Consider the following 26,922-nt stretch of genomic DNA (forward strand, 5'->3'; position numbering starts at 1 on the left):
ATCGTGTTTGGAGGAAGAAGAATGCTGAGTTCCATCCCAAGAACACCATACTTACTGTGAAGCATGGGGGTGGAAACATCATGCTTTGGGGCTGTTTTTCTGCAAAGGGGACAGGACGACTGATCCGTGTTAAGGGAAGAATGAACGGGGCCATGTATCGTGAGATTTTAAGCCAAAACCTCCTTCCATCAGTGAGAGCATTGAAGATGGAACGTGGCTGGGTCTTCCAGCATGACAATGATCCCAAACACACCGCTCGGGCAACGAAGGAGTGGCTCCGTAAAAAACATTTCAAGGTCCTGGAGTGGCCTAGCCAGTCTCCAGACCTCAACCCCATAGAAAATTTGTGGAGGGAGTTGAAAGTCCGTATTGCCCAGCGACAGCCCCAAAACATCACTGCTCTAGAGGAGATCTGCATGGAGGAATGGGCCAAAATACCAGCTACAGTGTGTGCAAACCTGGTGAAAACTTACAGGAAACGTTTCACCTCTGTCATTGCCAACAAAGGTTATGTTACAAAGTATTGAGTTGAACTTTTGTTATTGACCAAATACTTATTTTCCACCATAATTTACAAATAAATTCTTTAAAAATCCTACAATGTGATTTCCTGGATTTTTTTTTTCTCATTTTGTCTCTCATAGTTGAAGTGTACCTATGATGAAAATTACAGACCTCTCTCATCTTTCTAAGTAGGAGAACTTGCACAATCAGTGGCTGACTAAATACTTTTTGGCCCCACTGTACCATGACAGTCCTGGAAAACATGATTTCTTACTGATTTCATAAATAATGTTGTCGAAAACATCCTCATAGTAAAAGTGCAAGATTTGTCTTCTCAATTAGTCCAAGATACCTTAGTCCCCTAAGTTTAAGTTTCCTCTCTCCATACACTGGAGATAATAAATATTATTATACAGCTTTGACTGTAGAATTCTGAATGACTGAAATTCTGTACCACTACAGGACAATATGCATGTAAGGAGGGCAGGAACACCCCATGTCTGGTGTATGTGAGTTTCAGCCACAAGATCTATGTGTACTGGAGGGTTGAGCTGGAGTGCATGCAGCCCACTAGCCTGCAGAAAGTGCTGGAGGTGAAGCCCAAATATACTGATCTGCTGGGCAAACTGGGAGTGGGTAAGTAGTGTGTATGGATGCATGTGTGTATATGTGCCTGAACTGAATTAATTAAAATTTGGCATATTAAATACTACTAATTTTTTTTTTTTTAAAAAGAGGCATTTCAGTGTAACTGTTTTAAAATGGTACATCTCAGTTAAATGGGAAAATTAAATAGGAAATTTACTTTTTCCAGTAGAGGTTGATGGTGTTGCTACTATTTAAAATCATCTCTTATCTTAAAGTTATCTGTTGTTAGCTGTCAAGTTGATTTAGAACTAGAACTAATGAATCATGTGTAACCTGATATCCTGTCATTAATGTAACCAAAGTGTAAAACATGACGTTAAAATCCTATTAAACAAACAAATATCCACCCATCCATGTTGTTGTTGGCTGTCCTTTTCCTCTTTTACCTTCAACTCTTTCAGACATTATTCTACTTACCAAATAATTGGTGCTGCTCATAATGTGTCCAAAATATGACAGCTTCAGTTTGGTTATTTGGGCTTCTAGGAAGAGATTGAATTTAGTTGAGAATCCATTCGTCCCTTGGTACACTCAAGAGTACTAAAGCTCTAAAGCTCAAACACATCAATATTCTTGCCATCCCTATTTTTTAGTGTCCAGCTTTCACTTCCATAAAGAACCACAGAGTAGACCATAGTCTGAAAGGCTCTGATGTTTAGAGAGACAAATCTTTACATCTTAAGATCTTTTCTTGTTCCTTAATTCTTGTTCTGCCAAGTATTAGTATTTCTGACAGCTACATCATTTGTTGTTAATAATTTATTCAAGTTGGCAAAAGCTTTGACATCAAGTCTGTCCGAAAACCTAGTGAGCTGCCTTGCTGCCTACTTCCTACTGAGGAAGCTGCCTAGGTTGGTTGTTTGTTTGTATATTAGGATTTTAACGTCATGTTTTACAATTTGGTTACATTCATGACAAGAACGGTAGTTACTTATTACACAAGGTTCATCAGTTCACAAGGTTATGAGGATTCTAATAAGACATTTAATTATTAGGCAGATTATTTAGACACACTACTTAGCGATTACGGTAATTACATCACTGCAGTTTTGCTTAATACACCTTTCACCTTAATATACAGTTTCGTTAGCCTCAGGGCATTCAAAACAATGCGGACACAACCTGCTAACATGCCAGCTGACATCTCCCTCTGTGTACCGAAAATGGTTAAATTGTCACTGACAAGACTGATTTTGCAAATAAATGACACTTGTTTACCTTTATACAGATTACAAATAAATGAGAGTTTATTTACATTTGAAAAGAACTTATCCACCATATTTGTGATTTTTTGTGAGAAAAGTTGCCTTAACCACTAAGAAAGCATTTAGTCCAATTAAAGCTTTGAAATAAGGCACCTTTCTAGGCAGCATTTTAAGACATCTAAGAATTCAAATCTCGGGAGCGCATGTAGGATGACGTAAAATGCTGTCTATTTAGAGAGCTTACTAGGTTTTCAGACAGACCCTCAATCTCCATCAATGGTAAAGTTGTTGGTCTTTCCTGTTGTCATGACTTTTGACTTTTTTATATTAAAAAGTGACAGAAAGCAGCATTCTGTATATCAATTTTCTCTCATGGCCCTGGCTTGTTGATGAGTGTAACGATTCCTCAACAGAACAGTGATATGCTCTGGTATTTCCACCTTGCTGAGGACATTCCATAATTTTGTGTGGTCTACACAGTCGAAAGCTTTGCTGTAATCAATAAAGCACATGTTTTCCTTTTTGAAATCCTTGGCTTATTCTATAATGTACCATCTGTGATTATACCTCTCGTTCCTCTGCCTTTTGTGAATCCTGCTTGCACACCTGACAGTTCTCTTGCAATTAAAGGCTCTAGTCTGTAATACTGAATAATCTTCAGCATCATTTTGCTGGCATGTGATGTGAAGTAGATTTTATAATAGTATGTGGACTCTTTCTGTTAGGGTGTAAACCTGGATGATTGTAATGTTGAATGGTTATTCAGAAAATCAGGATGACATCAGTCGAATTTTCACAGCAATTCTTTTCTCTTATTTCTTAGCTATAGAGCTCAATCTGTTGATAGATCTGTTGGAGAGGCAGAGAATTATAGAATTATATCAAACCGGACACTTTTATCATATTTGTCCACAAGCCAGTTATAACGCTTGAACTCAGGCACAGGACTCAAGACTACCAGAGTCCCTCCTACTACAGCGGACTCTTTGTGCTGCACCAACTGTTACAGGCTCTTGCGGAAAATCACTGTTCTAGAGACAAAAATACAACATGTATTTATTTATTAGGATTTTAACGTGATGTTTTACACTTTGGTTACATTAATGACAGGACAGGTAGTTACAAGCTACACATGATTCATAAGTTTAAGTTCATTGTCAAACAGTTTTTGCCAGTTTTGTATCTTCGATTCCTAACTGACATGTTTTGGACTGTGGGAGCAAACTGAAGCTCCCTGAGGAAACTCCCACAGACATGGGGAGAGCATGCAAACTCCACACAGAAAGGACCTGGACTGCTTCACCTTCACCTTCTCACTAAAAGGTGACAGTGCTATTCCACTGTCTTGAGGTTAAGTCAACAGAAGCTAACGAACAGCACAACAAGCTAAGCTAAGACTAGAAGGCTCAACAGATTTCCCAAAGCTTGACTGAACTTAGTCAAAACTGGTAAACAGAACTGAGCAATATAAAATAAGCCAGTGACACAAGCTTGGAGCAAAGCCAAAAGCAACAGGACTGTTTATCATGATCTTGGAAAGCTAATGCTGCTCTTAATTGTAGCATTGCTATACCCTTTGGGAAAAAGGGCAATAGTGCAGCTGAAACTGGTCCAAATGCTGAGACAACTAATAAATCTGATTGAGGGTATTCCCAGTGGTAACAACAAGGAAACAAAACCAAGGAAGCTGACTATTAAAAGGGGCTCAAAGTGGGCTAGCAAAAACACAAGGACTAACAAGCAGTGGCTTTCCTCTGACTGAGCACTCGGATCATTGGTGACTCCACCACCAGGAAAGTAGGCAACAGATCAGTGTCTTCCGAATGCAACTGTCCCGGAATTAAACGAGGAGCTTCCCAACATTCTCTCCCAGCACCAGGTGATTGACAGGATTGTTCTGCATGTGGGCAAAAATGACATTCGCAGAGAAGAGGCAGAAGTTCACAAGAAACAACTTTACTGAGCCATTTCAATACACTTGAGAAGCTAACAGCTCAAAAGTTCATCACTGTGCACATTCACGACTGCTCAGCCTCAACACATGGCTGAGCAGAATCTGCAGCCTTGAAGCTCAAAATTATTTTGACAATTTTATTCTACTTTGGGAGTGCTGAGATTTTTTTTCACCCAGATGATGCCCATCTAAGCAGGACTGGGTGAAAATTCTAAAGGACAACCTTCTCTTTGCTCTATTCCATCCATCTGCACCTTGCACCGACTCACACTGAAACTTGTTATGCAAAGACAAAGCCATCAATATATCAATTCTATGCTGAAACACTACCAAGTTCTCTGGGCCCTAGATCATCTCAGATGTTCTGAATAACAGTGGGAAGGTTTGCTGTGGTTAGATGAGTCCAGCCAGGTTCCAGCTTGTTTTCAGGTAGAATAGTCACAGATTTCTCGGAGCTAAAGCTGGAAAAGACCAACCAGTAGGTTAATAACGAAATAAGCATAAGCCAATGCCTGTCGTAGCATGAGGGTGGATGAGTGCATGTAGCATACACCAGTAAGGTATAACATTATGACCATCTTTCTAATATTGTGTTGGTCCCCCTTTTGCTGCCCCATACACAACAAACTGTGATGCACTGTGTATTCTGACACCTTTCTATCAGAACCAGCATTTTGAGCTACAGTAGCTCGTCTGTTGCCACACAGGCCAGCCTTCACTCCCCGTGTGCATCAATGAGCTCTGGCCACCCATGACCCTGTCGTCGGTTTACCACTGCTATTTTCTTGGACCACTCTTGATAGAAACTGACCACTGCAGACCGGGAACACACCACAAGAACTGCAGTTTTGGAGATGCTCTGACCCAGTCGCCTAGCCATCACAATTTGGCCCCTGTCAAACTCACTCAAATTCTTACGCTCGCCCATTTTTCCTGCTTCTAACACATCAACTTTGAGGATAAAATGTTCACTTGCTGCCTAATATATCCCACCCACTAACAGGTGCCGTGATGAAGAGATAATCAGTGTTATTCACTTCACCTGTCAGTGGTCATAATGTTACGCCTGGTTGGTGTATATTGGGATTTTGAAGAGACATATGCTGCCATCAGGGTTACATTACTGCCTGTTGTTCTGATGTGGCTCCAGTTGAAAATGTATGGCACATCCTAAAGAGGAGAATCAGACAATGTCAACCAAAGACTGTTGAGCAGAAGTCTTGTATCATGCAAACTAACTGCAACAATTAGTGTCCTCAGTTCCCAAACCATTAATTTTTTTGAGCTTCTTGCAGATATTAATTCATCATTTTAAAATGTCCCAAATTTTCTGGGAATGGGGTTATTAATATTCTACCAAGTAGAATATTAACATGGCCGCAGCACTGTTGGTGTGTGTGTGCTGTTTTATAAGTAAAGGAGGTCAGAATATTGTTCCTGGGGCATAAATGGTTTACTTTAAGAGGAAAAGGGTTAGGGTAGTGATTTCAGAGTAAACGACTAAAGAACCGCTGAAGCAATGAATTAGTTAAGTTAATGTTTACTTTCATATTTAACATCAGCATCTAGTGAAGGATTAAGTTGGATGCACTTTTATCTAAGGTGATTTGCCACACACATTTGATGTCTGTGCCATCACTTATGTAATAATTTCGAACTAAATTGGCCACCTACTGAATGGCTTAATCATGACCAGGGTTGTTGCTGTGCACTCAGAAACGGCTGATGCAGAGAGTTTCTTCCTGCTGCTTTTGTTAATAATTTAAGTCCAGAGCCCTGTTGTGCCACCTCAGCATGCTTTTATAGAGCTTGATTAGAGATAAATGAAGGGATTGATGTAGAGTCTATACATATGTATTCTTGAAAAATATACTCAGTGAGATAAGGTGCGTAAAGGTAAAGGAGTAGGAACTGGGTCTGATTTGTCCATTCTGAGTGTGTGTGAATTTGTAAGTAATTGTTTTTCCCCCATCTGGTAGTGTGTTTCCTTCACCCACTCACTGTACAAGAGAGCCAAACAGACCTTCTGTGCTTCTCTGTTTCATTTGCTCTAAGGAGATGAGCGGTACTTAGTTTTCAGAAAATAATCAAATATAAAATTTCAGTGCCTGATAGTGTGAGTGCACACTATATCGCTAAAAGTATGTGGACACCTGACCATGTGCTTATTGTTTGAAATAGTATATATGAAAGTAAAAGGCAAATGCTGTATATATATATACAGTATATATATATATATATATATATATATATACAGTGTATCACAAAAGTGAGTACACCCCTCACATTTCTGCAGATATTTAAGTATATCTTTTCATGGGACAACACTGACAAAATGACACTTTGACACAATGAAAAGTAGTCTGTGTGCAGCTTATATAACAGTGTAAATTTATTCTTCCCTCAAAATAACTCAATATACAGCCATTATTGTCTAAACCACCGGCAACAAAAGTGAGTACACCCCTAAGAGACTACACCCCTAAATGTCCAAATTGAGCACTGCTTGTCATTTTCCCTCCAAAATGTCATGTGATTTGTTAGTGTTACTAGGTCTCAGGTGTGCATAGGGAGCAGGTGTGTTCAATTTAGTAGTACAGCTCTCACACTCTCTCATACTGGTCACTGAAAGTTCCAACATGGCACCTCATGGCAAAGAACTCTCTGAGGATCTTAAAAGACGAATTGTTGCGCTACATGAAGATGGCCATGGCTACAAGAAGATTGCCAACACCCTGAAACTGAGCTGCAGCACAGTGGCCAAGATCATCCAGCGTTTTAAAAGAGCAGGGTCCACTCAGAACAGACCTCGCGTTGGTCGTCCAAAGAAGCTGAGTGCACGTGCTCAGCGTCACATCCAACTGCTGTCTTTGAAAGATAGGCGCAGGAGTGCTGTCAGCATTGCTGCAGAGATTGAAAAGGTGGGGGGTCAGCCTGTCAGTGCTCAGACCATACGCCGCACACTACATCAAATTGGTCTGCATGGCTGTCACCCCAGAAGGAAGCCTCTTCTGAAGTCTCTACACAAGAAAGCCCGCAAACAGTTTGCTGAAGACATGTCAACAAAGGACATGGATTACTGGAACCATGTCCTATGGTCTGATGAGACCAAGATTAATTTGTTTGGTTCAGATGGTCTCAAGCATGTGTGGCGGCAATCAGGTGAGGAGTACAAAGATAAGTGTGTCATGCCTACAGTCAAGCATGGTGGTGGGAATGCCATGGTGTGGGGCTGCATGAGTGCAGCAGGTGTTGGGGAGTTACATTTCATTGAGGGACACATGAACTCCAATATGTACTGTGAAATACTGAAGCAGAGCATGATCCCCTCCCTCCGGAAACTGGGTCGCAGGGCAGTGTTCCAGCATGATAATGACCCCAAACACACCTATAAGACGACCACTGCTTTATTGAAGAGGCTGAGGGTAAAGGTGATGGACTGGCCAAGCATGTCTCCAGACCTAAACCCAATAGAACATCTTTGGGGCATCCTCAAGCGGAAGGTGGAGGAGCGCAAAGTCTCGAATATCCGCCAGCTCCGTGATGTCGTCATGGAGGAGTGGAAAAGCATTTCAGTGGCAACCTGCGAAGCTCTGGTAAACTCCATGCCCAGGAGAGTTAAGGCAGTTCTGGGAAATAATGGTGGCCACACAAAATATTGACACTTTAGGAACTTTCACTAAGGGGTGTACTCACTTTTGTTGCCGGTGGTTTAGACATTAATGGCTGTATATTGAGTTATTTTGAGGGAAGAATAAATGTATACTGTTATATAAGCTGCACACAGACTACTTGTCATTGTGTCAAAGTGTCATTTTGTCAGTGTTGTCCCATGAAAAGATATACTTAAATATCTGCAGAAATGTGAGGGGTGTACTCACTTTTGTGATACACTGTATATATATATATACAGTGTATCACAAAAGTGAGTACACCCCTCACATTTCTGCAGATATTTAAGTATATCTTTTCATGGGACAACACTGACAAAATGACACTTTGACACAATGAAAAGTAGTCTGTGTGCAGCTTATATAACAGTGTAAATTTATTCTTCCCTCAAAATAACTCAATATACAGCCATTAATGTCTAAACCACCGGCAACAAAAGTGAGTACACCCCTTAGTGAAAGTTCCTGAAGTGTCAATATTTTGTGTGGCCACCATTATTTCCCAGAACTGCCTTAACTCTCCTGGGCATGGAGTTTACCAGAGCTTCACAGGTTGCCACTGGAATGCTTTTCCACTCCTCCATGACGACATCACGGAGCTGGCGGATATTCGAGACTTTGCGCTCCTCCACCTTCCGCTTGAGGATGCCCCAAAGATGTTCTATTGGGTTTAGGTCTGGAGACATGCTTGGCCAGTCCATCACCTTTACCCTCAGCCTCTTCAATAAAGCAGTGGTCGTCTTAGAGGTGTGTTTGGGGTCATTATCATGCTGGAACACTGCCCTGCGACCCAGTTTCCGGAGGGAGGGGATCATGCTCTGCTTCAGTATTTCACAGTACATATTGGAGTTCATGTGTCCCTCAATGAAATGTAACTCCCCAACACCTGCTGCACCCATGCAGCCCCAGACCATGGCATTCCCACCACCATGCTTGACTGTAGGCATGACGCACTTATCTTTGTACTCCTCACCTGATTGCCGCCACACATGCTTGAGACCATCTGAACTAAACAAATTAATCTTGGTCTCATCAGACCATAGGACATGGTTCCAGTAATCCATGTCCTTTGTTGACATGTCTTCAGCAAACTGTTTGCGGGCTTTCTTGTGTAGAGACTTCAGAAGAGGCTTCCTTCTGGGGTGACAGCCCTGCAGACCAATTTGATGTAGTGTGCGGCGTATGGTCTGAGCACTGACAGGCTGACCCCCCACCTTTTCAATCTCTGCAGCAATGCTGACAGCACTCCTGCGCCTATCTTTCAAAGACAGCAGTTGGATGTGACGCTGAGCACGTGCACTCAGCTTCTTTGGACGACCAACGCGAGGTCTGTTCTGAGTGGACCCTGCTCTTTTAAAACGCTGGATGATCTTGGCCACTGTGCTGCAGCTCAGTTTCAGGGTGTTGGCAATCTTCTTGTAGCCTTTGCCATCTTCATGTAGCGCAACAATTCGTCTTTTAAGATCCTTAGAGAGTTCTTTGCCATGAGGTGCCATGTTGGAACTTTCAGTGACCAGTATGAGAGAGTGTGAGAGCTGTACTACTAAATTAAACACACCTGCTCCCTATGCACACCTGAGACCTAGTAACACTAACAAATCACATGACATTTTGGAGGGAAAATGACAAGCAGTGCTCAATTTGGACATTTAGGGGTGTAGTCTCTTAGGGGTGTACTCACTTTTGTTGCCGGTGGTTTAGACATTAATGGCTGTATATTGAGTTCTTTTGAGGGAAGAATAAATTGACACTGTTATATAAGCTGCACACAGACTACTTTTCATTGTGTCAAAGTGTCATTTTGTCAGTGTTGTCCCATGAAAAGATATACTTAAATATCTGCAGAAATGTGAGGGGTGTACTCACTTTTGTGATACACTGTATATATATCCACTTACCATATAAAAGCACTTTGTAGTTGTACAATTACTGATTGTAGTCCATCTGTTTCTCTGCATGCTTTGTTAGCCCCCTTTCATGCTGTTCTTCAATGGTCAGGACTCTCCCAGGACCACTACAGAGTAAGTATTATTTAGGTGGTGGATCATTCTCAGCACTGCAGTGACACTGACATGGTGGTGGTGTGTTAGTGTGTGTTGTGCTGGTATGAGTGGATCAGACACAGCAGCGCTGCTGGAGTTTTTAAACACCTCACTGTCACTGCTGGACTGAAAATAGTTCATCCACCAAAAATATCCAGCCAACAGCGTCCCGTGGGCAGCGTCCTGTGACCACTGATGAAGGTATAGAAGATGACGAACACATACAGCAGCAATAGATGAGCGATCATCTCTGACATTACATCTACAAGGTGGACCAACTAGGTAGGAGTGTCAAATAGAGTGGACAGTGAGTGGACACGGTATTTAAAAACTCCAGCAGTGCTGTTTTGTCTGATCCACTCATACCAGCACAACACACACTAACACACCACCACCATGTCAGTGTCACTGCAGTGCTGAGAATCATCCACCATTTAAATAATACCTGCCCTGTGGGGGTCCTGATCATTGAAGAACAGGGTGAAAGCAGGCTAAAAAGATATGCAGAGAAACAGATGGACTACAGTCAGTAATTGTATAACTACAAAGTGCTTCTATATGGTAAGTGGAGCTGATAAAATGGACAGTCAGTGTAGAAACAAGGAGGTGGTTTTAATGTTATGGCTGATCGGTGTATATATACAGTATATATACAATATATATATACAGTATATATATATATATATATATATATATATATATATATATATACAGTGTATCACAAAAGTGAGTACACCCCTCACATTTCTGCAGATATTTAAGTATATCTTTTCATGGGACAACACTGACAAAATGACACTTTGACACAATGAAAAGTAGTCTGTGTGCAGCTTATATAACAGTGTAAATTTATTCTTCCCTCAAAATAACTCAATATACAGCCATTAATGTCTAAACCACTGGCAACAAAAGTGAGTACACCCCTAAGAGACTACACCCCTAAATGTCCAAATTGAGCACTGCTTGTCATTTTCCCTCCAAAATGTCATGTGACTCGTTAGTGTTACTAGGTCTCAGGTGTGCATAGGGAGCAGGTGTGTTCAATTTAGTAGTACAGCTCTCACACTCTCTCATACTGGTCACTGAAAGTTCCAACATGGCACCTCATGGCAAAGAACTCTCTGAGGATCTTAAAAGACGAATTGTTGCGCTACATGAAGATGGCCAAGGCTACAAGAAGATTGCCAACACCCTGAAACTGAGCTGCAGCACAGTGGCCAAGATCATCCAGCATTTTAAAAGAGCAGGGTCCACTCAGAACAGACCTCGCGTTGGTCGTCCAAAGAAGCTGAGTGCACGTGCTCAGCGCCACATCCAACTGCTGTCTTTGAAAGATAGGCGCAGGAGTGCTGTCAGCATTGCTGCAGAGATTGAAAAGGTGGGGGGTCAGCCTGTCAGTGCTCAGACCATACGCCGCACACTACATCAAATTGGTCTGCATGGCTGTCACCCCAGAAGGAAGCCTCTTCTGAGTCTCTACACAAGAAAGCCCGCAAACAGTTTGCTGAAGACATGTCAACAAAGGACATGGATTACTGGAACCATGTCCTATGGTCTGATGAGACCAAGATTAATTTGTTTGGTTCAGATGGTCTCAAGCATGTGTGGTACAAAGATAAGTGTGTCATGCCTACAGTCAAGCATGGTGGTGGGAATGCCATGGTCTGGGGCTGCATGAGTGCAGCAGGTGTTGGGGAGTTACATTTCATTGAGGGACACATGAACTCCAATATGTACTGTGAAATACTGAAGCAGAGCATGATCCCCTCCCTCCGGAAACTGGGTCGCAGGGCAGTGTTCCAGCATGATAATGACCCCAAACACACCTCTAAGACGACCACTGCTTTATTGAAGAGGCTGAGGGTAAAGGTGATGGACTGGCCAAGCATGTCTCCAGACCTAAATCCAATAGAACATCTTTGGGGCATCCTCAAGCGGAAGGTGGAGGAGCGCAAAGTCTCGAATATCCGCCAGCTTCGTGATGTCGTCATGGAGGAGTGGAAAAGCATTCCAGTGGCAACCTGTGAAGCTCTGGTAAACTCCATGCCCAGGAGAGTTAAGGCAGTTCTGGGAAATAATGGTGGCCACACAAAATATTGACACTTCAGGAACTTTCACTAAGGGGTGTACTCACTTTTGTTGCCGGTGGTTTAGACATTAATGGCTGTATATTGAGTTATTTTGAGGGAAGAATAAATTTACACTGTTATATAAGCTGCACACAGACTACTTTTAATTGTGTCAAAGTGTCATTTTGTCAGTGTTGTCCCATGAAAAGATATACTTAAATATCTGCAGAAATGTGAGGGGTGTACTCACTTTTGTGATACACTGTATATATATATATATATATATATATATATATATATATATATAAGGACATAGACTGTAATATGAAACTGTGTTTGTTTCTATTTGACAGACCCCAGTGATACAGAAGCTGTTCGGAAGCTCATTGGAGATCTACTTTACAGAAACACATAGTCAGAATGACATTTCACTTCATATCCATCCAATTCCATACCCTTCTTTCAAACAAACACACACATACACATTTATATGAGGCATGGAAAGCACACTCACTAATTAATGTTTAGGAAACATCTGTTTTCTTTAGTATGAATTCTCTTTATCAATACGCTAGCATTTTCACTTCAGCCAGTAAAAATAACATTTATATGATATTCAGTTAGATCCCCCCAACCCCTTTTTACTTATTTATTTGTAAACTGTACACAAAGTCTAATATGGATGTAAACTCCACTTGTTTAGACTGTGCCCAGAAAATAGCTGATCTCATTGTAGAAGGATCTTATTGGGAGGATAGTTTTTCTGATTTTGATCTAAAGTGAAGATTCACTTACATACATATACTTTGGCTAATTTAAAAAGAATTGTTTTCTGCTGTAGAAAAAAAAAATATATATAAATCAATAAAATGTTTGACTGAAGTGTCATCAGATCCAACATTTATGTTATTGGTTGAAAAATATGGCCTTGAATGTTTCTGTGATTTATTATTGTGGGGACCAGTAGATATATCAGAACCGCTCCTGTTTTAGACAAACTAGCAGGTCGTTTGGATTTGGACATTACAGGGTTGTGAGGATCATTGCTTCTTGATGCACATCCGTTGAACCAGTCGACCCTTTTCCATTGCTCTGATGTCTATTTCTTATGCCTGCATAATCATTGTAGGTGCTTTCAGTGGTCACAAGGAGTTAGCATCAGCACTGTGTGATTACACAGTCCCACACAGGGTTGTGTAATCACAGAAGGGTTTAATGCACAGTGTGCAACAGAGGACATGAAGGCTATGGTGTCTGGGATAGACCAACAGCACAATTGCACATCATTTTAATACTGTTGATTAGGTGAATTTTTCACAGTTTGCTGCCTGCAACGTCTTCCAAAAAACCTCTTCCAAAAAGAATTTGAACAACACTGCTGGTTTCAGGTGTAAGTGAATGGGTAAGTGTGTTGCTCTGTGAGTTGTGTGAGCCCAGAGTTTAAGCCTTTAAAGCCTTTACGGAAAATGATAAAAGTGACTGTAAAGATAGAAATAAAGAAAAGAGTATTCAATGTTTTTTAATACTTATTAGAGAAATTAATAAACATACGTATGATACAACCCCAAATCAGAGAAAGTTGGGACAGTTTGGAAAATGCTAATAAAATAAAAATCTTTTCTCTGCTCAACTTCATTTCATTTATTAATAAACATCCATTCCTGCATTTCAGGCCTGCAACATATTCCAAAAAAAGTTGGAACAGGGGCAATTTAGGGCTAGTAATGAGGTGAAAAAACTAAATAATGATGTAATACCAAACAGGTGATGTCAACAGGTGATTGTAATCATGGTTTGGTACAAAAGCAGCATCCAGGAAAGGCTGAGACTTTGATGAGCAAAGAAAAGAACCATCCAGACTGTTATCAGCAACAAGTCCAAAAGCCAGGGTCTGTCATGGTATGAGGCCAAGGTCATTTACACTTCTGTTATGCAGCATTAATGCAGAAAAGTACATTGAGATCTTAGAGCAACATATGCTGCCGTCGTCATCTTTTCCTGGGATGTCCATGCATTTTTCAACAAGACAATGCAAAACCACATGCTGCACACATTACAAAGGCATGGCTGCGGAAGAAGAGGTTATGGGTACTGGACTGGCCTGCCTGCAGTCTTGACCTGTCCCCAATAGAGAATGTGTGGAGAATTTTTAAACAGAAAATGTGAGAACAACGACCCCGTACTGTTGCACATCTTAAGACGTGTTTGCAGGAAGAATGAGACAAAGTAAAAGCTGAAACACTAAATCACTTGGTATCCTCGGTGCCAAAACGTCTTTTAAATGTGGTGAAAAGGAATGGTAACATTACAAAGTGGTAAATGCTTTACTGTTCCAACTTGCAGGTCTGAAATGCAAAATGGATGTTTATTAATAAATGAAATATCTCAGGTTCATCCTATCTGCAATCAAATAAAAGTCAAAGTAAATGTAAGAAACTGTGTTTTTTTATTATTAGCATTTTCCATACTGTCCCAACTTTTTCTGATTTAGGGTCGTAGAAATGGTTTCAATAACTTTTAAGTGGATTTTTTCCTTATTTGCGTAGCCTGCTAAATAAAGTTAGCTTAGGCTCATCCAAAAGGCTGGAGAGTTGCTTTTATTTTGGGATGCCCACTGCCTACTGAGGACAAATTCACTAACTTTACTGCTACTTGCAAAGATGTTTTTCACATTTTCAATCTCATCTTTTCCTCTTTTTCAAGCTATGATAGAGGAAACAATTATTTAAATTGTTAACTTGTAAATGGACATTGCCCACTAGCCCAAAGGGTTATACTCAAACAAATGTCCATTAAGTTGCCTAAATGCTTTTTTAAGTAGGATGAAATTGACTTTTTGACCAAACTGCATACATTTAGGTACCTAAAAAGGGATTGCAGAATGTCAAGCTCTTTCTTGTGTTTAAGTGATTAAAAAAAGCAATACGCCACGAGAGACCCTGCGTTCATGCGATTTTAACACGGGGAAGGATGTTTTGGCACGACGCGATTTACAAAAACACTTACAAATAGCATTCTTCTGCAAAATCAGGTAGTCCATTAACAGTGTTGCTAGGCAACATGAGGGCAAACATAACATTCACAATTAACATTCCTCCACAAACACTATTACACTATTTCTTGGACGAAACACCCGCTTAATGATTAGGATTACTGTTTATATTAATCTGGACATTTCCATGTATAGTACATGACTTAAAATAGTGTTCAACCAAGTTTGTACTTTTTCTTTTCAGTGGCGTATTAATATGGAATGATGTGAGGTGGTCATAGGTGTGCGTATATCAGGGATTTTACAACGGCTTCGAACACGGCTCAGATTTTTAGGACCAGAACTATTCGTTTTATAATGAGAATTTAGCCATGTATAGTGTGAATAGGTGCAGATGTTCTGGTTGTGTGTCACTTTTGTAAAGTTCTTTCCATCATAAAATGCTCACTCTCAGTTTCATATAAAAATGGGATCACTTGCTGACATTTAAGCTCCTCTCAATCAAAGAGTTAAACCATTAGGAGAAGCCACTCTATCTACATCCTGCCTATTTTCATCCATCTGTGCTTCCATAATGGGAGAGCTGGAGTTCGATGAGTTTAATGCTTTTGCTTTTCTTGTGACCTTTACACTCGCTCTGCTGGCATTTATGTTGAAGTTTGCCAGCACAAAAATATGCTCAAATGTTGTTTGTCCTTATATGTGCAAGGCTGACCGAAGTCGCAAACTGACTGCATTCTTGAAGGACTAGCTTTCTGTTTGACCATGTATGGTATGGTTCGAACTCAATCACACACTAAAAATGAGATTGCAAAAATTAGAAAGAAATACTGGTCATTTTAAAACGATTAGTTTTTAATAATACCACAAAGACTAGTGTTTACCTGTCTGGAACCATGGGGGATTGTGGCAGATATTATAGCTCTAAATCTGAGGATAAATGCCAATCATTAGTTGTAAAAATCCAAAGACGACACCCTAAGCAGTTCCCAGTTTGTTGTTGGCTAGAAACTGGCTTGTAACAATAATTTCCTAAATAACAAGCATCTTTTTACTTATGAAATATGTTTTTCTTTAATTGACTGAAACGTTTGGGGCATTTTGGTGTTCACCATCTACTGTTAGTACACACTATATGTACAAATGTATTGGGACTAGAGTGGCCACATTGATAGTCACAAAAAGGAGGACATTGCACCCCCAAAAGGAGGACGTCATACCAGGAACAGGGGGACATGATACTGCAACACACAGAATGAAACCAAAACCCATATAACAGAGTTTTTGACCAATTTAAGCAAGAATTCTATAACAAACTACTGTTTTACTCACCAAATGTTCATTTTCACAGCGTTCCTGAGCATGAGAGCTGTCTAATTGACTCAAGTAGAGGTGTATGCAGAACAGAGCGAGCGGGCGAAATTCAACCACCCAATCACAGACTAGCATTTAGAGGGCGGACCTTCTGCGAATCGTGGCTCGCCCACCACTGCCCACGATAGGTAGCACTATAAGCAGTCAAATGAGGCTGTTAAACCAATTAAATACTAAGCAATAGTTTTGACATGTACCTGAGCCAATGACAGATTTATTAAAGGGTTGCTCCAAAGCTTACAGAATATGAGTGTGGTTCTGTATTAGGTACTGTAAAAGTGGAAGCATTTAGAAATCACAGCCACAGGGTCTCAGATTGCTGAGGCCCATAGTGCAGTGACATCAGCACAGATCTGTGAGCCGGGAGCTGCATGTCATGGGTTTCCATGCACAATGCCAGGTGTCGGATGGAGTGGTGTAAAGCATGCTGCCACTAGACTCTGGAGCAGTGGAAATGTTCTGTGGAATGACGAATCACGCTTCTCTATCTGGCTGTCTGAATTACAAGTCTGGGTTTGGTGAATGCCAGGAGAGGGCTACCTGTCTATCTACATTGTGCCAGGTGTAAAGTTTGGTGAAGGAGGAATAATTCTATGGGGTTGTTTTTCAGGGGTTGATCTAGGCCCCTTAGTTCCAGTGAAGGGAAATCTTAATGTTTCATTAAACCAAGACATTTTGGACAATTGTATGCTTCAGAATTTGTGGGAACAGTTTGGGGAAGGCTGTTTTCTGTTCTAGCATGAGTCCATACAGGCATGTTTAGGTGAGTGAGCTTGACTGACCTGTACAGATGCCTGACCTCAACCCCATCACACACTTTTTAAATGAACTAGAAGGGAGATTGCAAGCCTTACAAACGCTCTTCTGGATGAATTGGCAAGCATCCTTACAGACACACTTGACAATCTTTTAGAAAGCCTTTTTAGAAGAGTGGAGGCTTTAGGATTTAGAATGGGCTGTCATAAAAGCTCCTGTAGGTGTAATGTGTAGGTGTCCCAATATTTCATCCATATAGTGTACCATGTTTTGATGAGTGCATTTTTCACACAGCCTATGTGAATGTTTGATTAAAACAATTCTCACGTGCATGATGAGTCCTGCCAACACTTTTCTGGTATTTTCAACTGATCAGCTTGGCTCTGCTGTGAGTGTTTTTAACATAACAGGCAGTCCACCCAGCATCCAGTATAGAACAGTTTAGGCTCTGGCTTTGGGAATCGACAACCCAAAGACAGCTATTTAAAAAAACATAAGAGATCAGAGACATTTAATCTTATTTTGCTTGATTGTGGCCTAAAAGTACAAAAGCGTAATAACTTATTAACCATATTTACTGCATTAGTATTAGTTGTACTTAAAGCCCAACATTGTACTTTGAGAATTGGAGTCTAAAATTCTTAAACCCTAAAGGTTTTCTATAGCGTTTAGTTTAGGGGTCTGGGACATGGCAGCACCTTAGTTTTGTGTAATTCTGTGGATCATTGTCTTACTGGGCCTTTGGAAAAGATAAAACATCCACCACCATGCTTCACAGTGGGGATGGGGTACTCTTCTGCCTGTGTATCTTTGGGTTTGTTGCCAAAAAGGTTGCAGTAATGTCAGGCAAACTGTATGCACTGTCTTCACATGAATATGTTGCTTCTTGACAGCAGAGGCTTTCTTTTGGCAACCTGACCTCAAGACAACTAAAGTATGCAATTCTTCAACTGTGGTTTCTTAAGATTCTTTAGCCACCTGAACCATCGTCCTTACTCTGTGTCAGTCAACATAGACATCATCCTCTTTCAGGCAGACTCCTAAACTTCTTTATTAATGCATTTATAGGAGAAATTGACATTTCATCTGTTAACCCATTTTCTGGTTTGTGCAGCTTAACAGCTTTGTCTGTCTCACAGTAACCAATAAATAAGAGAAGTAGACCAGTGTGTCACCTTACATTTATACCCCAATAAAACAGGACATCATGGCATGAAGTGTTCCTGAACTTTAAAACATAAAATATGAATAAGAGGTTCGGGTAAATTACTACGGGGTGCCAACCATTGTGGCACAAACAGAACAAAAAAAATGGTTACCATAGTGCTATTCATTTTAAACCTGTATGCTAACCACATCACATTCATGCAGACCTTGAGCATAATAAAGCAGTTAGTAAAAATTAAGAAATAAAGAAAAGTAGTGAGTGTGTAGTCTGAGACTTGTTGCAACACACACTGACGCTCAGAGAGCCAGCAGGAGTGATCCACACTCTTCAGCAGTAACCTTGGAACTATGGCAACTACCAGCGTGAAGCTGAGTTCTCCAGAGGCTATTTAACCTTGTTAACTTGTGCTACTACAAGCTTGTGTGTACATGTGTGCATGTATATGTGTGTGTAATCTAAATTCATTATTGGATTAAATGTGCATAATGTAAATCTAGGTTGGAGAGTTTCTGTTTATGGTCTCCAGCAGGACTAATACTAATACACCATGCATGACTCTAATTGGAAATACACACGAATCATTTACTCATCAGATTAGCATGACCACAAAAGGAGATCCTGGAGATGGTGGTAATGGTTAAAACTCTTGTTTTACATGTTTGACAGTCTGACCTAGCATCCTGTCATTCTATTACCAGGTAAAATGAATTTACCCTGACAGTCTGCTCTAATAATCTTCAGGTGACAGTACCAGACACATCTGATCTTGTTGCTAGTTGTGAGGTTTTCTGTCCTCATGCTGGCATCACTGTGGTTGATTCATATTGTCTGTCATTTTACCCCTTGTGGAGAAACCTCTGCTTTCTGACAGTGAGAGACTGAGGGAGTTACAAGCCTGGTCCATGAGGTTTCTTGCATTTAAAAAAAGATGCACTTTTCAAGTCATGTGGACTTGAATACAAATTTTGCCTCTGTTTACTGTCTAAGGCAATCGTGATGTTTTTCTCCCTTTTGTGCTTTCTTTGGTACTCTAGTTTCCTCCAACCTGTCAAAAAACCCTAACTAACTGCATATGTCATGTTCACATTCACTTTAATTATCCTACATCCTAAAACCTTGCATCTAGGTGGATTGCCGATTGCTGCGAATAAATAGGAGCTTGTGTTTGTTCTATTAGGTTGACAAGTATTGAGTATTAAAGCATTGGAAATGAGCGAACTAACGTATGAGACAACATGAGAACATGAATTGTAGAATTAAAAGACCATAACATAGGTCTGCACTGCCTTTAACCTCTAGAACATTCTCTTTTTTTGCAGAATGGTTCAACATCAAATAAAGGCCAGCCAATTTATTAATGTGGAAATTACGTACACCTTCCAATTTAGTAAAGATGCTGCTTTTCAGCACACATATTAGTTCTTTGATAATAGTACAAGGGATCTTTTAAAAGTTTCATTAGAAACAGTGAGGGTGGGAGGAGTAGTAATTGGTCGTTTGTGAGAGACTGAGAGAGAGCTTATAGTCCGGATTCAGCTGCATTGATTTCCACCTTTTTGGACAGCTCAATAAATCTTTAAGGGGAAGAAGATTTTTATGTGATGATGATGTGAAAGCAGCGGTGCATCAGTGGCTACACGCTCAACCAAAAACATTTTTAGCTGATGGCATTAAAAAGTTGGTATGAAAAGTGATGTAATTTGTTTTTTAAATTCTTAATAGAGTTAAAAAAAAGTGTGGAAACTTTTTGAAGAACCCTCATAGACCTGCACCGCCTTTACAGGACTTAATCAATACACTATGTTACCAAAAAAGTTTGTGGACTCCATCTAATTGTTTAGTTGAGGCATTTCAGCCACTGTTTATATCAATCTTAAATCATTCATTCATTCACTATCTACAAGGCAAGGCAAGGCAAGGCAAGTTTATTTGTATAGCACCTTTCATACACAGTGGCAATTCAAAGTGCTTTACATAAGGAAAAAAAAATTAATTAAAAGCATTAAAACATTCCTGAGATCTAAAACCTCAGAAAGACTTCTTGCAAACATTTAGTTACAATTAAGACAACATGAAATTCAAACAAGAGAGATAAAAAAAATTAAGGACATGAAAAATTAAAAGAAAATATTGTAAAGTATAACCTACAATTTAGGGAATATTAAATTAAAACAAGAGAGATAAAAAATTAAGAACATGAAAACTAAAAGAAAATATAGTAAAATATACACTACAATTTAGAAGAGCATGAAAAACTAAAAGAAATATGGTAAAATGCGGGTAATAGCAAAAATTTCGAGCTCAATCATAGGCACAAGAAAAAAGATATGTTTTTAACCTGGATTTAAAGATTTCTACATTTAAGGAACATCTAATATCTCCTGGCAGTCTGTTCCAGTTATATGCAGCCCAACAGCTAAATGCTGCTTCACCGTGTTTAGTTTGGACTCTGGGCTCAACTAGCTGACCTGAGTCCATGGATCTAAGAGATCTACTGGGTTTATATTCTCTAAACATTTCTGAGATGTATTCTGGGCCGAACCCATTCAGTGATTTATAGACCAGTAGCAGCACTTTAAATTCTGTTCTGTAACTAACCGGAAGCCAGTGTAGAGATTTTAGAACTGGAGTGATGTGCTCAGTTCTCTTCGTCTTAGTTAAAACTCTAGCAGCAGCGTTCTGAATGAGCTGTAACTGTTTAATGGTCTTTTTGGGAAGTCCAGTTAAGAGACCATTACAATAGTCCACCCTACTGGAGATAAAAGCATGGATCAGCTTCTCTAGGTCTTGTTGGCACACTAGACCCTTGATTTTGGCTATATTTCTAAGATGGTAGAAGGCTGTTTTGGTGATGGTTTTAATATGGCTGGTGAATGTGAGATCTGAGACTATTAGAACGCCAAGATTTTGGACTTGGTCTTTGGTTTTTAGAGCCCGGGAACTGAGGTGTTCACTGACACTGGTCCTCTTTTCTTTGCTGCCAAACACAACAATCTCTGTTTTGTCCTTATTTAACTGTAAAAAATTCTGGCTCATCCAGTTATTGATGTCCTCCAGACACTGACACAGTGAATCTATTGGGCTGTAATCATCTGGTGAGAGAGCCAGATATATCTGTGTGTCATCTGCATAACTATGGTAATCAATGTTGTTAGCCTGTAGCATTTGGCCTAATGGCAGCATATAAAGATTGAACAGAAGAGGTCCGAGAACTGATCCCTGGGGGATTCCACATGTCATAGCCACCCTGTCAGATTCACAGCTGCCAATAGTGACGAAGTAACTCCGGTCTTCTAAATAAGACCTGAACCAATTAAGGACTGTTCCGGAAAGTCCAACCCAGTTTTCCAACCTGTCCAGCAATATTCTATGATCTACAGTGTCAAAGGCAGCACTAAGATCCAGTAAAACCAGAACTGATATTTTACCCGAGTCAGTATTCAGCCGTAGATCATTTAAAACTTTTATAAGAGCCGTTTCAGTGCTGTGGTGAGCTCGAAAGCCTGACTGAAATTTGTCAAAATAACCACTGGAATTCAAAAAACTGCTGACTTGATTGTAAACAACTTTCTCAATGATCTTAGCTAGAAGGAAGATTTGAGATCGGCCTGTAGTTGTTTAACACAGACGCATCCAGAGTTCTCTTTTTTAGGAGTGGCTTAATGGCAGCTGTTTTCAGTGACTTTGGGAAAACGCCTGATTCTAGTGAGCCATTAACTATTTGTTACAAATCAGTTTTTACAGAGTTAAAAATAGTTTTAAAAAATTCAGATGGCAGCATGTCGATGATTTAAGATGCTGAACTGTTTTCTCCAGTGTTTTTTGATCTATTGTATTAAATTGTGACATAATAGTCGTGTTATTTCTAGGTGTCTGTAGGGGCAGCATGGTTTCATCGTTTGACTGAGTGGCGTTGATGGTCAGTCCAATAGTTTTGATTTTTTCACAGAAGAAATGAGCAAATTCATTACATGTCTCTGTGGACAGAAGTTCTGGTGTGATCTGTTTTGGAGGATTTGTAAGCTTGTCGACCACGTTGAATAGAGTGCGGGTGTTGTTGATGTTCCTGTTAATGATCTTAGAGAAGTGCAGCTGTCTAGCCCTGCATAACTCAGAGTTAAAACTACAAAGGCTTTGCTTATAGAGATCATAGTGGATTTGAAGTTTAGTTTTCCTCCACTTACGTTCAGCTCTCCTGCATTCTCTTTTCAGAGCTATTACCATCATTGTGTTACGCCATGGTGCTTTCTGTTTGCTCAACGTTTTCATGACTTTTACCGGGGCAACCACATCCATGACAGTCAATATTTTCACATTAAAGTTATCCAGGAGTTCATCAACTGACTGCAATTAAAGTTGGTGACATAGCTATAGCCTCCATAAACTGAGAACTAGTACTTTCATTTATGTACCTTTTCTTAACAGAAACAGAGCTAGTTTGAGCATCTGGAGTGATCAGCATTTCAAAGAAGACACAAAAATGATCAGAGAGGGCCAAGTCCTTGACCATAACTAGATCCAGAGTGTGCCCTCGAGTATGTGTAGGCCCTTTCACATGTTGCAATAGACCAAATGTGTCAAAAAGTCCAAAAAGTTATTTGGTGTTATTGTCCTTGTTATTATCTAAGTGGATGTTAAAATCCCCAGTTATGATGAAGAAGCTGTACTCAGTGGAGATAACTGACAGTAGTTCAGTAAATTCATCTATAAAATGTGCAGAGTATCTTGGAGGTTTATAAATGGTTAAAAATAAAATTTTGGGAGTACCCTTCAAAATAAAACAGAGGTATTCAAAAGACATAAAATGGCCAAGTAGTCTCTATGCACTGGAATACATCTTTAAATAAGGCAGCTACTCCTCCACCTTTCCTACCACTTCGACACACATTCATAGAACTGAAGTTTGCTGGTGCTGTTTCATTAAGAACAGTAGCACTGCTGCCTTCTGCTAACCATGTTTCAGTTAGAAACAGAAAATCTAAACTGTAGGATAGAATTATGTCATTCACTAAAAATGATTTGTTGGCTAGAGATCTAATATTAAGCAGAGCTAGCTTTAAAGGAACCACAGGAGCCCCTGGGGCAGCCCGAGGTTGTCGTGGTACAGGTAAGAGGTTAGACTGGTTGACTTGATATGCTGAATGCGTTCTATTCTTTCTATTTCTAATCAACACAGGAATAGAAAACATTTCAGGCATACTGGGTCCAAGCTTACTCTCCAAACTGTTGTCAGTATCATATCTGCTATAGCAAGGACCCTGAACACATCACAACGTGTTATCATTGTTTTGTATTCTGAAGCCGCTATCAGTAGCACTTGCTGCACATTCTGAACTCTGTACAGCCAGAGTAGATGAAGTACAAGGCTGCTGCTGACGGTGCTGAAGTGGCCTCAGAGCACGGGGGGGGAAGGGGAAGGGGTGCCCTGGGCTTTTTGGGTGAAACCTGTGGACTGGCTGAGATGGAGTGTGAGAATTTAGTCCCAACACACACCAGCTTCTCCATTTTCTCTGTGAAATCCATATGTGGAGGTGATGTTGTTGAGAGAGAGAAGTTGGAGGATGACTGTGATGTCTCTGCTGTTGACTGCTGTGTCACTGCCTGATGATGAAGGTCATAGTAGCTTTCGTCAAGAGTCAGAAACTCAGCCTGAGCCGTGTTCTCCAGTGATGGGGATTGTATGTCTGATGGTCCTTCATGGTTGAAGGCAGGTGAGGGAGGTTGAGGATGCACGTATTGTGTCGAGTCAGTCCAAGAAGCAGATGGTTGGCGAAGAGCAAAATGGAGGTTGTCCTTTAGTGCCTTCATTCCAGTCTTGCTTAGGTGGGTGCCATCTGGGTAAAAAAATTATCTGCGCCCCCAGAATAGATTAAAATTGTCAATATAACCCATACCTTTCAAACTGCAGGTTCTGCTTAGCCACGTGTTGAGGTTGAGTAGCCGTGAAAACATATTAGATCCTCGGGCTACAGTATCCTATTCAGGGCCACAGTGGGTTAAATTTACTGGGCGAAAGGTAGGAAACACCCTGGACCAGTCGCCAGTCCAACACAGGGAAAACACACACACATTTACACAGACTCTTATACATAGGGGGACTTTTTAATAGCTCCAGTTACCATTACAGGGCAAACATACACCCTTTTATCTCCAATTAACCTGACTTTATGTCTTTGGACTGTGGAAAAAAACCGGAGCATCCTCATGAAACTCATGCAGACAAGAGGAGAACATGCAAACTTCATACAGAAAGGTCACAGACCGCTCTACCTGGGAATCGAACCCAGGACGTTCTCGCTGTAAGGCGACAGTGCTACTATACAGAAAGCAAGATCCCTGAATATTGATTTGTGATTTGATGTGTTTGGTGTGGAGAAACTCCAGTGACCCACACAAAGCCCCGACATTCACCACACTGCACACCTGATCAACTGGAATGTCAATTTTGAACCAGGCCTTCTCGTCCAGTATTAGTGCCTCAACTCACAAATGCAATTCTCACGAAATGGATACACATTGTAATTGAGCACAGATGCTTTGTTTTGACTGAAAGGGTATGCTTCAGGTGACTATCATGTTGAAAGGTGAACTGTCTTGAGTTTGTGTGTGCTCTAGAGGAGGATTTGATGAGTTTGGTGTGGAGAAAGTCCAGTGACCCGCACAAAGCCCTGACCTTTACCACACTGCACACCTGATGAATTGGAATGTCAGTTTGAGAGAATGCCAGGTCTTATCATCCAATATTAGAGCCTGACCTCACAAATGCTATTTTCATTTACAAATTGTTATTTGGCACAGATGGTTTTTTGACTGAATGGGTATATTTCAGGTCACTGTTGTGCTGCAAGGTGAACTGTCACAACAGTCTGAGTTTGTGTGTGCTCTAGAGGAAGTTTTCTTCAAGGATGTTTCTGTATTTGACTGCATTGATCTGACCCTCAATCATTAAGCCTTCCTGTCCCTTACCTAACCTTTCTAATGTCAATAACAATCTTTTTTGTTATAAATACAAGTATATTTTCCCTTAAATCTTGAATTATAGAATAGATAATACTGTAATAAACAACAATAAACAATACACAGTAGTACATAAAACACATTTCAGTGCAGTATGTGTGCTGTACCATACACCATAATACATTTCCTTCTTTTTTATAAAATGTATCTACCAGAAACAACAATAACTCTCATATTTCTCTATTATTTCCTTCTTTATTTCAAGTGTTGTATTTTGTAGGTGTAATTGCACGAAAGAAAGAATACTTTACTCAGCGATTTCCTTCTTCTCTCTCACTCACTGTCCCCTCTGTCTGATACACAGTGACAGCTACTGGCAGGAGTAATTATACAACACACCAAATAGTGATTTTTTTTTTTTTTTTCATTTTCTCAACACTAAGCTTTCTCTGCACCTTCTTTGGGGCCATTTTAATATTGAATTTTACAAAATATAAAAAAAACACAGGAAAAACACCGTCCGCTGTCTGAATGTTCACTCACTGTATATATATATATATATATATATATATATATATATATATATATATATATATATATATATATATATAGAGAGAGAGAGAGAGAGAGAGAGAGAGAGAGAGAGAGAGAGAGAGAGAGAGAGAGAGCAGCTGAAAACACTGCTCGGGTAACTGAGTTTGGAAAACTCCCAACCGATTATGAGGAATGGGAGGGGGGGGGGAAGGTAGGCTGTGCTGTGTATTGTAGCTTCCATATATTTTATCATTAAATTTCTGAGTGTTATTTAACGACTGCCGTGAAATGTGGATTTTTACAAATCCGTGAAATCTGTGATTTTTGAAAACGAGGTACGTGAATTTAGTAGGGCTTCAATTATATGTAATTTAATAACATATTAAGAGATGCATAAGATTCAGTCATGAGCTCTGGTTACAGTTGTAAATGTGTTTTTTTCTACTGAGTGGTAGAAGTTTAGCAAAACATCTGACACATATTTAGGTTTAAGTTAACCTTTGCTGCTTTAGCTATAGACACTTATACAGAGGACGAATGTACAGGGTTGCCAGGTCCAGCAAAAATATCCAGCATAAAGTCTGTCTAACAACCCCCTATTAGAAGCTGAAACTAGTCCAAAATCTATGGTGTCATAGATGTTTGAAGAAAACAGACTATACATGGCTAGTGTACTACTCTAAACTATTCTGTAAATTTTATTTTCTTTTTAATTCTATTTTTTCTTCTATTTATTTATGCATTTTCTCCTGTTTTTCTCTCAATTTCGCGTAGTCAATTTGTCTTCCGCTGCTGGGGATCTCTGATTGCATTCGAGGAGGGTATGTTGCTCCTAGTGGACCCCTTTTTTTTGCCCGTGCTACTGCTCAAACGCCTCTATCTGCTAATCAGGGTCCTCGCACAGCTTTCGAAAAACCCACCCACTTAGTCCGGTCATCCCACCCAACAGACACTGTGGCCAATTATTGTCTGCTAGATGGCGCCCAGCCGACCGGAGTCGAGATTCGAGCCGAGATGTTCAAAATCTCTGTGCTGGTTTGCTAGCGGA

At 40.2% G+C, this 26,922-nt stretch overlaps 1 protein-coding gene across 5 annotated transcripts in view; it reads left to right on the forward strand.

The window, feature by feature from the left end:
- The window catches only part of itfg2 (integrin alpha FG-GAP repeat containing 2), a 52,959-nt gene that overhangs the window by 11,946 nt on the left and 14,091 nt on the right, over positions 1-26,922 (forward strand). For 2 of the 5 annotated variants that reach the window (XM_062993731.1, XM_062993737.1), the window contains exons 11-12: positions 967-1,140; positions 12,447-12,970. In XM_062993731.1, coding sequence (XP_062849801.1) covers positions 967-1,140; positions 12,447-12,508 — 236 coding nt within the window. In that variant the 3' untranslated portion in view covers positions 12,509-12,970. Of the gene's footprint in view, positions 1-966; positions 1,141-12,446; positions 12,971-16,436; positions 16,677-26,922 lie in introns of those variants that run through there. The other 3 variants (XM_062993765.1, XM_062993745.1, XM_062993755.1) reach the window with 2 other exon arrangements.

Source organism: Trichomycterus rosablanca, chromosome 1 (assembly GCF_030014385.1).
Source record: "Trichomycterus rosablanca isolate fTriRos1 chromosome 1, fTriRos1.hap1, whole genome shotgun sequence".
Taxonomy (NCBI): Eukaryota; Metazoa; Chordata; class Actinopteri; order Siluriformes; family Trichomycteridae; genus Trichomycterus; species Trichomycterus rosablanca.